Below are 14,114 nucleotides of genomic sequence, written 5' to 3' on the forward strand. Positions count from 1 at the left end.
TATAAGTTTCCCACCAAGAGAGATGGTTTTCCTTTAGTGGCAGCACTAGTTTGGTTAACCGTAACACATACACAATCATCCACAGGTACGACTTCACAATACAATAAATATGCAAGGCTTTTTTGCAGTACATTGTTACATGAGTTCTGATTTTAAAATAGTGAGGGTGTATCATTAAGGCTGAGTCCGGCCCAAGGCCCTTTGCTGCATGTCATCCCCTCTCTCTTCCCTGCCTTTCCTGTCTGTCTCTCTCACTATCAAATCAAGCAGAAATGTTGATTCCCTGTCATGGCAACGGTGTTGTTTTGCTGATACAAAACAACTAGGGCTGTCAAAGTTAACCGGATAATAACGCGTTAACGCAAGATCATTTTAACGCCAATAATTTCTTTAATGCATTAACGCAACATGCGATTTTTAGGTTGTAGCTGGCTCAGTTTTAAAGCTAGAGTGAAGATAGTGGCATCTAAGAAACTAGAAAAACTTAAAGAATCCATTGTTACCAACTATGTCATACTAGCTTGTCAAGAAGGAGGCTAAATAACGCTCCAAACGTGAGCTACATTTTGGCGAGGAAACACTGGCATGGCTTTACAGACATGCCCACTTTATGATAATCACATGCATTTTGGGGCAAGTCATTGTCAAGTCAGCACACTGACACACTGACAGCTGTTGTTGCCTGTTGGGCTGCAGTTTGCCATGTTATGATGTGAGCATATTCTTATGCTAAATACAGTACCTGTGAGGGTTTCTGGACAATATTTGTCATTGTTTTGTGTTGTTAATTGATTTCTAATAATTAATATATACATACATTTGCATAAAGCAAGCATATTTGCCCACTCCCATGTTGATTAGAGTATTAAATACTTGACAAATCTGCCTTCAGGGTACATTTTGAACTGATACAAAATATGCGATTAATTCGTGATTAGCTATTAAACATCATGCGATTAATCGCGATTAAATATTTTAATCGATTGACAGCCCTTAAAACAGCAAACGTTTAAAAAAAACGTATTTTACCAAGGAAAAAGTGTCACAATTTTGACCAGGTAAGGTACATGTACATGGCAGGTGGCTTTACGATACCAAATACCCATCTACTGTGTTCAGGAGGAATGGGAGTTATAATTAGAACAAAAGAAAGCCATTATTTAGAAATGGCAACAGGTGTAATCTCCATCTCCTGATAATTATTCAGAAAATGTCTGACTGATCGATGAGATAGTGAGACCTGAGAGAAAGTGGAAAAACACAAATATAGTATCATTTTGTACATTTTTCTTTTGGTTTGGGGGTTTGGGGTCTTTCTCCTAATGTATGTATATGTCTATACTTATAGCTGTTGCATGTGTACTCTATTTGTGTATGTAATGTTCTATTGTCTCTTTCTTCACTCTCATGGTAATAGATCTGTGAAATTGTACAACAGCAATATGATGATTTTCAGAAAGAAAGACAAGAAAATTTAGCTTGAAAAATAAACAAATGAAAGGAGGTACATACTGATGATATCTAACAAAAGCCTCAGGGTATTGAGGTAGACAAACAGGTAGAGGGTTTGTTGATCTAGGCTCAGGATTGCAGGTTCGTATTGACGAGCTTGCTGAGAAACATAGCTGCAGATTTTCTGCCTGACAGCACACTGGACCAATTACCATGGCTATTCCGATGAGGTGCCTTCCGGCTCACAGCCAGAGAGGGAGAGAGAGAGAGAGAAAGAGAGGGTACGTGTGAGAGTACGTCTGTGTTACTAACTTGAAGGTCTCATCATGCCACAGGCCATAAAGTCTGGAGCATCATCTCAACTAGACAGACAGCTCTGTGGGCAACTGCCAGAAGTGTCAAACGAGGGGAGGTGAGGGGGAGAGCGTCATATATGAAAAAAAGGGATAAGAGGAGGTGTGGAGGGAATAGATGTGGCAAAGTACTAAAAAACAAACGTAGAGCTGAAGGAGCGATGGAGACAAACAGGTGTGTGAAAGTACGGAAGCTTGTCAGGAAGGAGGGCTAAGTGGGCGAAATCTGCACTGAACTGTGAAGATTGAGGGTGCAGAGGGGAAAAAGAGCTGCTTCCTCTACCACGTGTTTCTATAAATAGAATTTGTTGACAGTCCAGCTCTCCGGTCTGAATCCGCGAGTACCTGACTGACCTCAGAATGACGGCCACTATGTAAATAGTCCTGCTGTGGCCGCGGGACGAAAACGCAGTCACTGACGTCAGAAGAGTCTGCAATCAGAGTTCAGGCACAAAGCACAAACTATTGCTAATGGGTGCAGGTTTTTGGCTTAAAAAGGACCCACTATCTACAAAGCAAATCGTGGTATTTAGGGGTGTTAATGGTCCTGTCTAGCCTCACACACACACACACACACAACATGGCGCTGTTGACTGAGGTGAGACACGAGAACTTGTCAGACAGGATCTTTGGGGTGTCACGCAAATCAAGATAAATTGCTATGAGATAATGAAGCAAAGAAATTCCAAGCATTTACCTAATTGAAAACAGGCTTTTGGGGAATTGTATTTCGGATGTATTAGTTTTTCTTGTCTGCAGTGTGAGCCAGTGTGTTTTAAGCCGTTTTTGCTACTAAATGGACCTTGAGGTGAGATTTGTTACGTCAACCGCTGTTTTCCAAGGTCAAGATTGAACTTTGAACCTCAAGTTTTCATCTAGCTTTGTGACCACGCTGCTCCCAGTTAAATGGTAATACAGTTGAGGCCATATATGTAAATACACAAAGGCTAACGACGTTCAAACCTTTTCCCAACTCCACATATGTCAGGTTTGACTTAAAGTTGCTGGGGTGCCAGTCAGGTCAGGTCAGAGTCTTGTCAAACCGTGCAAAGGGTACATGCATCAGAATACAATGTTATAGCAACATAATAGGTCTGAGGAAAATGTTGTAAAGTTTGGGTCAACATATTTTCAGTGGGTCAAATCTTAATTAAATATATTCTGTTAATATTTTGTGATATTGCCTTTTAATTGGTTCACTTGAATCAGACCCTTACGCTGAAAACACACCAGAGCAGCGGCGACGTGCAGTCTGCGGCGAGCTGCCATGCAATGTCTACAGAAAGCTGCGGCAGCCGCTTCGAGCTCAGCGAGCTGCGGCCGTTTTAATTCTGCTGCAAAGTGCGGCCAAACTAAAAGTTGGGGATAATTGCAGCCAGAGAATACCCGCAGAAAATCAGTAAACAGAGTCCTGTGACATGTTGACCTATGTTACAAAGCATTTCTTCCCACGTGTGTGTGTGTGTGTGTGTGAGAGAGAGAGAGAGATAATTACTTACTGCTGCCTGTTGTCTCTTCAGCTTGTCTCTGTACTCCTCCAGCTCCTGCAGGTTCAGCTCAGGGGGTAGTTTCTATAATCACACACACAGATACAAACATACAACCTTATTGTTTGCATACGATACATCCTCCTACACAGGTGAAAGCTTTTGCATACACATCTGCAAAAACAGTCTGTAAGCCCTTCTTACTTCTATACAGCTGAGTGCTGCTTCCAAATGTTTCTACTGCTCAGCGTAGTAAAAGTCCCTGCTAGGTATGTGTCACACAGAGAAATACTAACCCGCTTCGAGAGGTCTGACCTGACCTCCTACATGAAGGAGCTCAAACACAGCCTTATGCCATTTACCACACTTGACCTGCAAAAACAGAAATCCACCCCATCCAACAAGACCGCTGGACCTGATGGCATCTGTGGCAGGACCTTTGCCAGGCCTCCTATATGTAGATTTTTCTTCTGCAATTAACACCATGATGCAGCATGTCATCCTAACCAAGAAACTGATCACTCACAACAATCTAGTCCAAGGTCTAATTTTATGGATTGTGGATACAGACCTGAGAGAGTCCTGACTAATGGCACTTTATCAGACACACTGTACAACAGCACAGGTTCACCACAAGGATGCGTCCTATCCCCACTCCTGTTCATTCTCTACACTGATGACCGTAAGAGCATCCATCCAAACCGCCACCTCATCAAATTCGGTCCTCTCACGACTCTCAGGGTCTGAACAGGGACATGGACCCGTCCTCTATGATGTCATAGAGCAGTGTAACAATGCCCTGCTGGAGTTGAACGTCACCAAAACTAAGGAGAGGGTCATTAGTTTCAGGAGGAAGCCCCCTTGGACAGACAACGTGGTTATACACGGCGAGGAGGTGGGTGTTGTGGAACAGTAAATATATCCGTACCATCTTTAATAACACCTTGAAGTTTCAGCAACATACAAGAAAGCACACCAGAGTCAATACTTCCACAGGAAACTGAATTCATTCATTGTCCAAAAACCCATCCTACAAAACCTTCTACAGTTCCTTCATCGAGAGTATTCTGTGTTTCTCCTTTCATTTGTTGGTTCCCATCCCTCACTGTCAAAAACAGAAAGTGTTTCCAAATCATAATGAACACCTGTTCCAAAATCGTCCCTCCCGAGGCCTAGCATCGTTATATGAGCAGCAGGTCACGACCAAGGCCCAAAGGCATCATGGGGGATAGTACCCAGAGAGTACCCTCCAGCGTTGTTCATACCGGAAGCCATCCGCCTGGTGAACAAGGAGCTGAAGGACAATTCTGGGCTCAATAAATTATAACTTTCATTACCTTTTAAATGCAACTGCACGATCAGCTCAACACCGTCCCAAAGAGCTCTTTTGTTTGTAAATGTCTGTCTGTGCATATGTCTGTTTCCTGTCTGTTTTTACTGCCGCCCAAAATCAAATTGCCTTCTTAGATCAATAAAGTTGTATTGAATTGAATTGAAATGAAAGTAATCAAGTTCTGGCGCTCACGACCATAGCAGTCATTTCATTTATATTGAGAGAGCTAATCTTCACTCCTGAGCATCTTCATTTATCAAATATATCACACTAGGCATTTAAAAATAAAAGCTTCCGCTGGTTTCACTGAGGATAGCTGTCGCTCTTCCTCCATCCAAAAAAACAAAAAGAATTTGCTCAAGAAATACACTTTGCCAGATCATAAGTAAGATTACTCAAGAAGGTAGAGGGCGTTATTTAGTAAACAGCAAACAAACTCTGCTAAGGAAAGAAGATATTACAAATCCACGGCCCAAAGGATGATAGGTAATTACTTTCCCCTTGACTGAGAGTCTCATTTCAGATGGTGTAGCAATACCAAGATAAATCTAATGAGATTTCACACCCTTCCTCTGTTGAGCGGATGCAATCCATCAATCCGAATGTCAATGGTGCGTATGCAGCTCAGCAGAAGAGCAACAAACAGCAGCTCAGGTGAGAAGGAGCTTTAACTCTGCCAGTCAGATGAGGTCCAAAGCGCAGGGTACCACACCATAACCAGATATCTTCACATTAGAAATGCAATAGTGCTGTTATCAGAATTACTGAAACGTGGCGGGATTGATGGAGCTATTATTTTATGGAGAGGGGCGTGGGAACTTGGGAGCGAGTGTCTTGTCATCATTTTACAAGTGAGTGGAGCTCATTCAGTCAATAACGCTCATTCGAACAGTGAGTTTCTGACCTCCAGTTCGTGCTGCACCATGTCGAAGGAGTCGTTGGAGAAGTAGACCTCCTCGATGCTCTCGATCATCTCCTGCTCCGCCTGGGGGTCGATGGGCTGCTCCCTCAGCTCCCGCAACTCCTCCTGGAAGAGGGCGAGGAAAGAAAGACGGTGACAAAGAGAGAGGGTATTAAAAGATGTCCTTGAAGTAAGCACTTTAGAAAGTCCCAGACACACTGGGACACGAATAAAGAAAAGAGAATTGCATCATTTCCTAAGTAATAAAAAACAACAAACAAAATCTCTCAAGAGAAATACAGAGAGGAATAGGGTACTACGGGAAAAAAGGAAAGATGCTGAGGGAAAGAACAATAAAGGGAATGGAGATAGGATTAGAGGAACAAGAGGTAGAGAGGAGTTTAAGGACATGGGCAAGGGTGAAGGATAAAGTGAAGAGAGGACAGAATAAAAATGAGGTAGCGAACAAGAGGCAAGGAGAGGGAAAGAGGAGGTGTGCAGTGGGGAAAAAAGTGTAGTAGAAAAACGTTAAATGCATGGTTCGGGAGAAGATTGCAGCTTGTTTCGTTGGATAGCTGTCCTGAGAGATGATGGGGAGCCTCGAGAGGAAAGACGAGAAGAAAGAAAAATACAACGGGGGATTCCCCTTCAGAGCATCTCTGAGAAGCATTAGAGCCTGAGTGATTAACATGCTGTGCATACGTTGAGGCTTATTGCTGCAGTTAGATGAAGGGCTCTCAGCCTGCATTCCCAAGGAGCCGATATATAGTCACGGCTCAATGGGTCAACTGTGTTGCTAACACCAAATTCTGAGTATGAAATTAAGGCCTTTATAGTGCCCTTGTAAATTGCAACAACGGAACGAAAAAAGTAGTGTCCCCCACGGCAATGCATCACATTTTTATAAATCCAATAATTACAGGTATGTGTGTCTCTGGCCACACTCCGCCGCTTAAAGTTAAACTTCTCCCAACTTTTGTTTGGCCACAATCCGCTACAGAATCAAAAGGCCGTAGCACGCTTTGCTCGGGAGTGGCCGCAGCAGCTTTCCATAGACACTGCATGGCAAATCACTGCAGGCCGCACTTCGCCACTGCTCCGGTGTGAATTTGGCTTAAGACCAAAACAAACGATTAGTCGACTAATCAACCAAGAGGGGGGAGCCCTAATCAGCATTCTATCATGCTCACAATGACAATGCTATAGTGCTCACCATCTTAGCATGTTGTTGAGACATTTTACTCAAAACCACAAAACCAGAGTATTTAGGAATTTCCCTCAGGGGAACATGAATATGTGCACCAAATTTCATGGCAATCCATCCAACAGTTGCTGAGATATTTCCGACCATCAATGCCATCCCTAGCATGGCTAGAAATCCTACATATAACTAAATATTATATTACATCCAATTTAAAGAGAACATCTCATGCAAGGCGGATTTAGGCCGAGTAGAAATCCTTTATTTAAGGTAATGCCATAATCTTAAAGCACATTAAAGCACAATGACACTAAAAATAGACCGTAGGCTTGGGAAGGAGCTGAAGCAGGATGGATGAGGAATTATAGGATAAATGCAATCTATACGCCCCCTATATGCATAAATACTCATATAGACTTCATGAGATAGCAAACACTCATCAAGAAAACCTTGTTACACACCTGCCTAAGCACTAAATATTTTCACCAGCTACTATCAGCAAGAAGTGTGGCAGTAAAGGCGATAGAGCGTGCCACCCATGTAACTGAATCTGCTTCTGCGGGTGAGAGTGTGTCTTGCTGAGTGACATTTATATGAGAACGCTGCTGCGAGTTTAATGCTCACAGTAGAATATAGACCCATTTAATTCAATTACACAAACAGACTCCCGTTTGTATAACATATATACATTTTATACAAGGCAATTGAGAGGATGGGAATAAAGAATTAAATCTGTGCATGTGGATGTGTGTGTGTGTGTGTGTGTGTGTGTGTGTGTGTGTGTGTGTGTGTGTGTGTGTGTGTGTGTGTGTGTGTGTGTGTGTGCGTGCGTGCGTGTGCGTGTGCGTGTGCAATGCACAGACCTTCAGGCAAGTGTATGTGTGTGTGTGTGTGTGTGCTGCCATGTTTGAATCAGGTGAGCAAAGGCCCCGGGGGAAATGTGTGGGTGAGCGTGTGAGATTGGAAAGGAGGGGTAGAGGCATGAGATCACGCTCTGCCTTCAAAAGGGTGGGTGGGAAATCAGCTCAAATGAGAAGGAAAGTGAAAATGGGAGGAGGAGGAGGAGGATGACTCATTGGTAGCGAAAGTTGGAGCGAAAAGAAAAGGGAGTGCGAGGAATGAGCGAATCAAAAGACAATGATGTGAAGCCACTCCGGTGTGGTTAGAGCAATTCACCTCCCGTGTGCCACCGTCTCCCTCTCTCAGTCTCTCACCTGCAGCGATGTACCAAACATCTTTTAAGTACATGACTCCTTGAGAGGCTACCTCGGGGTTAAATAATTCCCTTTCCATCCCTGCCGCTGCGTAAGCACAAAACAAAACAGACGCCCCAGCATCAGCTGCTCTGAGGCTTTGATCAAATTTCACTTTGAAGGATGAGGGACAAACAAACCACCCCTTTCGCAAATTAATGAAATTCTCATCTCGTTGCGGAAATTAGAAATCTATTTGCATCCAAAGTGTGGGACGTTTAACAAGCGTTATCAAAGAATCAAAGGGGGATATTGGTGTGGAGTGCTGCTGACGTGTGAATGCGGAAAATTAAGCAAAGGTGCTCGACGACACGGGGCGGGCCCTGATAAAACAGAAAATTTAATAAACAAAAAAGAGTTTCATGGAATATCCAGCGAGACATTAGGAGAGAAAAACGGTGGGGTGAGGAGGCTGAGTGGAGGGCCAATTATTTCCACTATGGAATCATTCATTAGATGAACAAATCAAAACCTCCTCATGTATAATCAGCGTTGAATATTTATGCGAGCCCAACAGGGTGTATATCCTCATCTGCTCCTACACAAGGTTGTCTTCTGGGACATTAGGACACAATCACAACCAGCAGCAATACCCAGGCTGTCAGCTGCTGGGTTAACAAGTATTGATTTTTTTACTTGAGTAAAGTGAAGTGAAGTATGCGATTATTTTTCCTTTACAGTAATTCTCCGCTGTCTATCACTGAGCCGAAAGCAAGGATTATCTTTTATCTGTAATGTCATGCAGTTGGGTTGTTATATGAGTGCATTAAGCTGGCCATTGGAGGCATAATTAGACAATAGTATCTCAGAATCAAAACACTTGAGGCCATAACACATGTGAAGTGTCAAAGTGAGCTGTGTTCCCCCTAAAGATAGCCTGTGTGAGCTAATGACTTGCCCTCCTTCTCCTCACAGCTTTAGCCCCTTATCTTCAGAAGATACATACTGCACACTGGAGGCACTCAGCCAATCATATTCATCCTAAAAATTTGAAGAAGTACTACAATATTGAGCTGGCGATGCACTCAGCCTGTGTAAATAATGCTTTTTGTGTGAACAGAGAATTCTGATGAGCTAAAACTGTGTGATGAGTAAACTGAGGGTGACCCCCGCTGGTGTGAAATGGGAACTGCATGAACCTCGAGCACTAACAGCAGGGTTTATAGAGGAACTACTGTTTGCCTCGGGGAAAGTGAAGCCTCCAGGAAAAACCAACTGATCCCAAGAACAAAGTTAAATTAAACATTTTTCAGCATCACACGGATGTAATGTACCAGCTTGTTTCAGAGCTTCACTAAACCCGTATCACAGTTAGAGCTCCAACAAACATACTACCCAACAAACAGGACTGCAACAAACCATTATTTTCATTATGGGTTAGTCTGCCTATTATTTTTTACATCAATAAATGAATGGTTTGGATGATAAAATGTCCATCACCAGTCCAAGGCACCCAAGGTGACATCTTCAAACTGCTTGCTTTGTCTGACCAATAGTCCACAACCTAAAGATATTCAATTTACAATAATGCAAACAAAGAAAAGCAGTAAATCCGGACATTTGAGGAGCTGGAACAAGCAAATAGTTGGCATTTGTGTTTGAAAAATGACTGAAACTACTCAATTAATCTGAAATTGTTCCAACTCTACTTGCCTTTGTGAAATAATCAGGCCCAAGAAGCCATTTTTATGGCCATATCCATATATCAGTTCGAAAATAGTGTGCCTCAGTTTATATACAGTTCACTGGAAGTCAGTATTTTGTATCTAGAAAGTCTTGTTGATTCGAGCACTGCTTTATCACACAATAAAAGACCTTTTCAAACGCTCCGCAGGGTTGAAAAGGTTAGAGATATGGTTTACCACAATACCCGCAAAGAAAATCCTTAAAACTGACTCCCAGAGGGACCACAGCTTTGAACAAAAAGGATTGGAACATAAACTGTATATATCAATGGACCATCGATATATACAGTCTATGTATTAGAAAGAAAAGCATAAGCAGCTTATGCCATTTCAGGAACAAAGAGAGACTAACAAAAGGAACAAAAACATCAGTGTGATCAAAAATAGCTTAGAACCATTTCAATAAAAAAAGATTATATTAAAGACTCTGCCAAGGTTGTGATTTATTTAAAGGTTTTGGTGCAAATTAGCTTTTGTTTCACACATGAATTGATACAAATTTCTATCTATCTAATGCCGTAGACCTCTGCTTTATCATAATTTCTGAGATTATATCACATTGAAGTCTCAACTAAGGTCAAACGTTTATTAAATGTAGGTCCTTGGCTCATTGACCAGATTTACATGTAAATTTGTAGAGGGCATCAGGTACACAGCAGCAGGTGAACAAAGGGAATCAGATTTTCTATGAGAGAATGGGTTCCCCAGAGAGTAAACTGCTGCTAGAGCCAAGAGTCTGACCTCTGTCTGCACATTTAACCAGCCTGATATCTGTGAAAGGAGCCAAATCAAATGTTCCACCTCAGCAGCTTTGTGGAGTAACACTATAGAAACCATATTACACTAGTCATTTTACAGGTGCTATTGATAACATTCAGCCACTAGATGTCGCATTCTCCCTCCCCCGTTCCATTGCATTCACTTCACTACAAGTCATTGCCAGGCGCTCACCGTCAATCTCAGCCATTTATCCGTTTTTTTCCCCACTAACTGACGACCCAGAGATACCACGTGATACCAACGTCGTTTTACTATTGGCTCACAAGCCTTGTTGGAAGTGGGAACCAAACATCAACTATCTTCCACAGAGATAAACAAAACATTCATTTTGGACCTGCCAACATTTTTTAAATGATAAATTAATATTTTTTTTCAGGAAAAGCCACACTTTTATTTGGCACCTTTATAAAGGCTCTGTGGACGTATTATTTAAAAAAATATATATCTGTCTACATAAAACTGTTATCAATAAGACCTTAAAAGTTCATTAACTTCTGTAATCACCCAAACAGGGTGAACAAGTAGAGCGAAAAATGACGAAAATATCAGTCGCCACTTCCTGTTAATGACTACCGCAAAGCAAGCGAGGTATCTCTGGTGAAGATGTCACAAGTAGAGAGGAAATGATTACTTGATACATCGGTATGTCAGTGTGTATGTGAATGGGTGCTTTAGGTAAAAGAAGCACTATATAAATGCAGTCTATCTGCCTTCCCACACAAAAATCTACAACTACAGACTAACTATATGTTTATGTTTTCCCTGCGCATCACTCAAACTCCATCAACCCTTCAAGTCCTGTCACAATAATGACTCGGCCGCATTCATTCTCAATCATCCCCCGCATCACTCCTCCCCCCTACAGTGAGCCAGATGTTGCTGTCAGCTCTTGGAGGATGATAAATGACGTGAATCACGGCTAAAGTGGTTGGAAACACACGACTAGTACTAACCAGTAAGTCTCAGATTAAGTGTAATAATAAGAGACGCACACAGTCGATTAGCTTGGTCTCACTCTCCTACACAGAGCAGTGTGTTAAGTAATGTTCCCCACGGTGGCAGCGGCCACGGCATATTGAGAGGATTATTCACCTTTAATCAAAGAGGACCGTAGGTTTCGGTGTATACAAAGCCTGCCTGGGTCCTATTTCATTTTTCCTGACAGCTGAAAGGCCCCGCAGCAAAGTAAATAAAGTCGGTGCATAATATCATCTAATAATAAGGCCTGTGTTTTGGCTGAACACACAGTATCCAGGTGTTTGCAGTACACACAGGCAGGAGATTTAATTCATCTGTGAAATAAAGAGGTAGGAGGCTGTGGTGCATATAATCCTCACATCCATACTAAGTCTCGCCCAACACTATGCTGACTCATATCACATAAGCCAAACATAAAAGGTGTAATAATATCAACTGTTTTGGGCGCCATGATTGCAGCATGAAGAGGTGAACATTTTAGGTATAAAACCAGCGTGTTTTATGTCTGTATATCCAGTTTGGCCACATTACCTGATACCAATCACAAAGCCAGAGGGAGACATGCATCCAATGAAAAGAAATCTTTCCTGAGAAACTTTCCTCTGCTTTCATTCAGGCTCGACTTACACCTGGAGAATAAATGACGGCTTATCTTATCTGAGCTTCATCTGCGTCATTGGGTGCTTTTCAGGTTTGTTGCAACATAATTGTATATTGTCTACACACCAATATGATACAATGACCTCAAATTATTTGATTATTAAATAACAGGGGTGTAACGATCCAATATCATCGATGCAAAGTGAAAACATTGATACGTATTGTCATCTTTTTAACTTAAACATGAGAAATGTGGCACTTTATAGTGAACAACAGGTCTATTTTTATTCTTTTTATTAAAAAAGAATAGATTGTTTCTTCATTTAAATGTCTGGAAGAGCCTAGTAATAAAATTGTCAAATCATAATTTAGTTGCTTTTTGTGAGTTGTTATACATGTAACTGATTGTGTTAATATATGAAATATGATATCGTCTCATATCGATCGCAGGCCCCTAAATTGAATCGAATCAAAGACTTATTGTGGCAGACTTTATGATATCAGCAAATATGGTAACGTTGTCCAAAGAATCAATATAATATCATATGAAAATTGTGATTTACACCCCTATTAAAAAATATCTTAGTTATCCATCACAAGCCTGTATTTGCTGTTTATTGTGACAATAATACCAAGCACAAGCCCCATCTTTGACCCAAAAAAAATCATTGTTATGTATGAGCCAATCACGGGAGACTGCTTTTTTTTCTTTTCTCAGCACAACAGGACTTTTGAAATAAACAACAGAAACTCTCTCAGCTTCATCTTTCGCAACTCTCATAGATGAATTGACAGAAAAGCACTTCTTTTTTTTAGTCTTATCTCTATTGCTGTGTTTTTCAACCTGGGCAGAAAACACTCCAATGGTACATCAGCAAAGCGCGCCACGAAGAAAGCTGCACTCACATCAAGGCCAAACGACAACAACAATTACAACAATGCCAAGTCTTGAGAAGGAAAGGAATTAAACGTCTGGTTGAATCAACGTAGCTGATATCACCCTGCACTGTGTGGGTGGAGTTGGGTCACCTTCCAAATTGTACACAGCCACATTAATAGAAGGTCATCACTACGAGACAAAGTCAAAGCAAAGCCGGCAACTAGCAGTGCATTTACGTGTAAGTGAGTAAGTGACTATACATTCACTCTGCGGCTTCGCTCTGTCTTTTGAAATTGAATTTGTACAAGTGGTTAATGGCAAATGCTTCCTGTGACTGAGCATGACTGATTGCATTTTCACACGCTGCCATGCCAAAAATGCTAAAATACTATTACGGCAGACCATATTTCACACTTAAGATTGATGTGAAGTGTGTCCTCGAGAGAAAGAAATGGTGTCTTTGCATTACAGTATAGAAAACCCAGTAGGTGGGATGTAACTCATTTACAGGAAGCGATTCAAAGTGCAATACAGTGGTCTGTCTGAGACATACATTATTAACAATAAGTCTGGTTCAAGTCTAAAACCATTCTGACACATTCAATCTTGTTGTATCACTACAATTGATATATCGTACATAAGAAGACAGTTCAAAAGCAGTTTTTGTTGACTTTCATCGTGTATTTTTTATTTTTTTTATTTAACCAGGTTAGTCCCATTGAGATTAAGAACCTCTTTTCCGAGGGAGACCTGGCCAAGACGGTCAGCAGCAAGAACACAAAGTTGCAGACACAAATAGAGATAAAATACAATTCACAAACACTAAAAGCACTAAAATGTTCATTAAAAGAAACTATCTAAAGACAAATGGGGGGACAAAAAGGATTTCTGGGAGAATTGAAAAGAATGAAAGTACATGAGCATATATTTTCTTCAGTTGTCAACAAAACTCAACAGGAAGCATTCAACTACTCCGACCTTACTACAAACAGTTTTAGCAATTTAGCTATCTACAGCATTAGCTGTAGTCAGATGTTGATTTTATAGGATATGTAGTCCAAATGCATCAACAAAACTGAGAGCTAGAAGAAGTTTACCTTGCTTGGGATCCTCAGGTTCTCCACAGGACTGAGGTCTGCCATGCTTTCCTGGGGGCTTTTCAGGCCCTGTCAAAATAAGAGTCACTGTTAGACTTCACAAGTTAAGTAACC

General features: G+C 41.4%; 1 protein-coding gene across 2 annotated transcripts in view; it reads right to left on the reverse strand.

Annotated features, from left to right (window-relative positions):
- Positions 1 to 14,114, reverse strand: part of vps50 (VPS50 subunit of EARP/GARPII complex) — a 130,901-nt gene that overhangs the window by 115,132 nt on the left and 1,655 nt on the right. For both annotated transcript variants that reach the window (XM_074614628.1, XM_074614627.1), the window contains exons 2-4: positions 14,001 to 14,069; positions 5,530 to 5,652; positions 3,305 to 3,376 (exon numbers count right to left, since the gene is read on the reverse strand). In XM_074614628.1, the coding sequence (XP_074470729.1) occupies positions 3,305 to 3,376; positions 5,530 to 5,652; positions 14,001 to 14,069 (264 nt within the window). The remainder of the gene's footprint in view (positions 1 to 3,304; positions 3,377 to 5,529; positions 5,653 to 14,000; positions 14,070 to 14,114) is intronic.

The sequence above is a fragment of the Sebastes fasciatus genome, chromosome 17 (assembly GCF_043250625.1).
Source record: "Sebastes fasciatus isolate fSebFas1 chromosome 17, fSebFas1.pri, whole genome shotgun sequence".
Lineage (NCBI taxonomy): Eukaryota > Metazoa > Chordata > Actinopteri > Perciformes > Sebastidae > Sebastes > Sebastes fasciatus.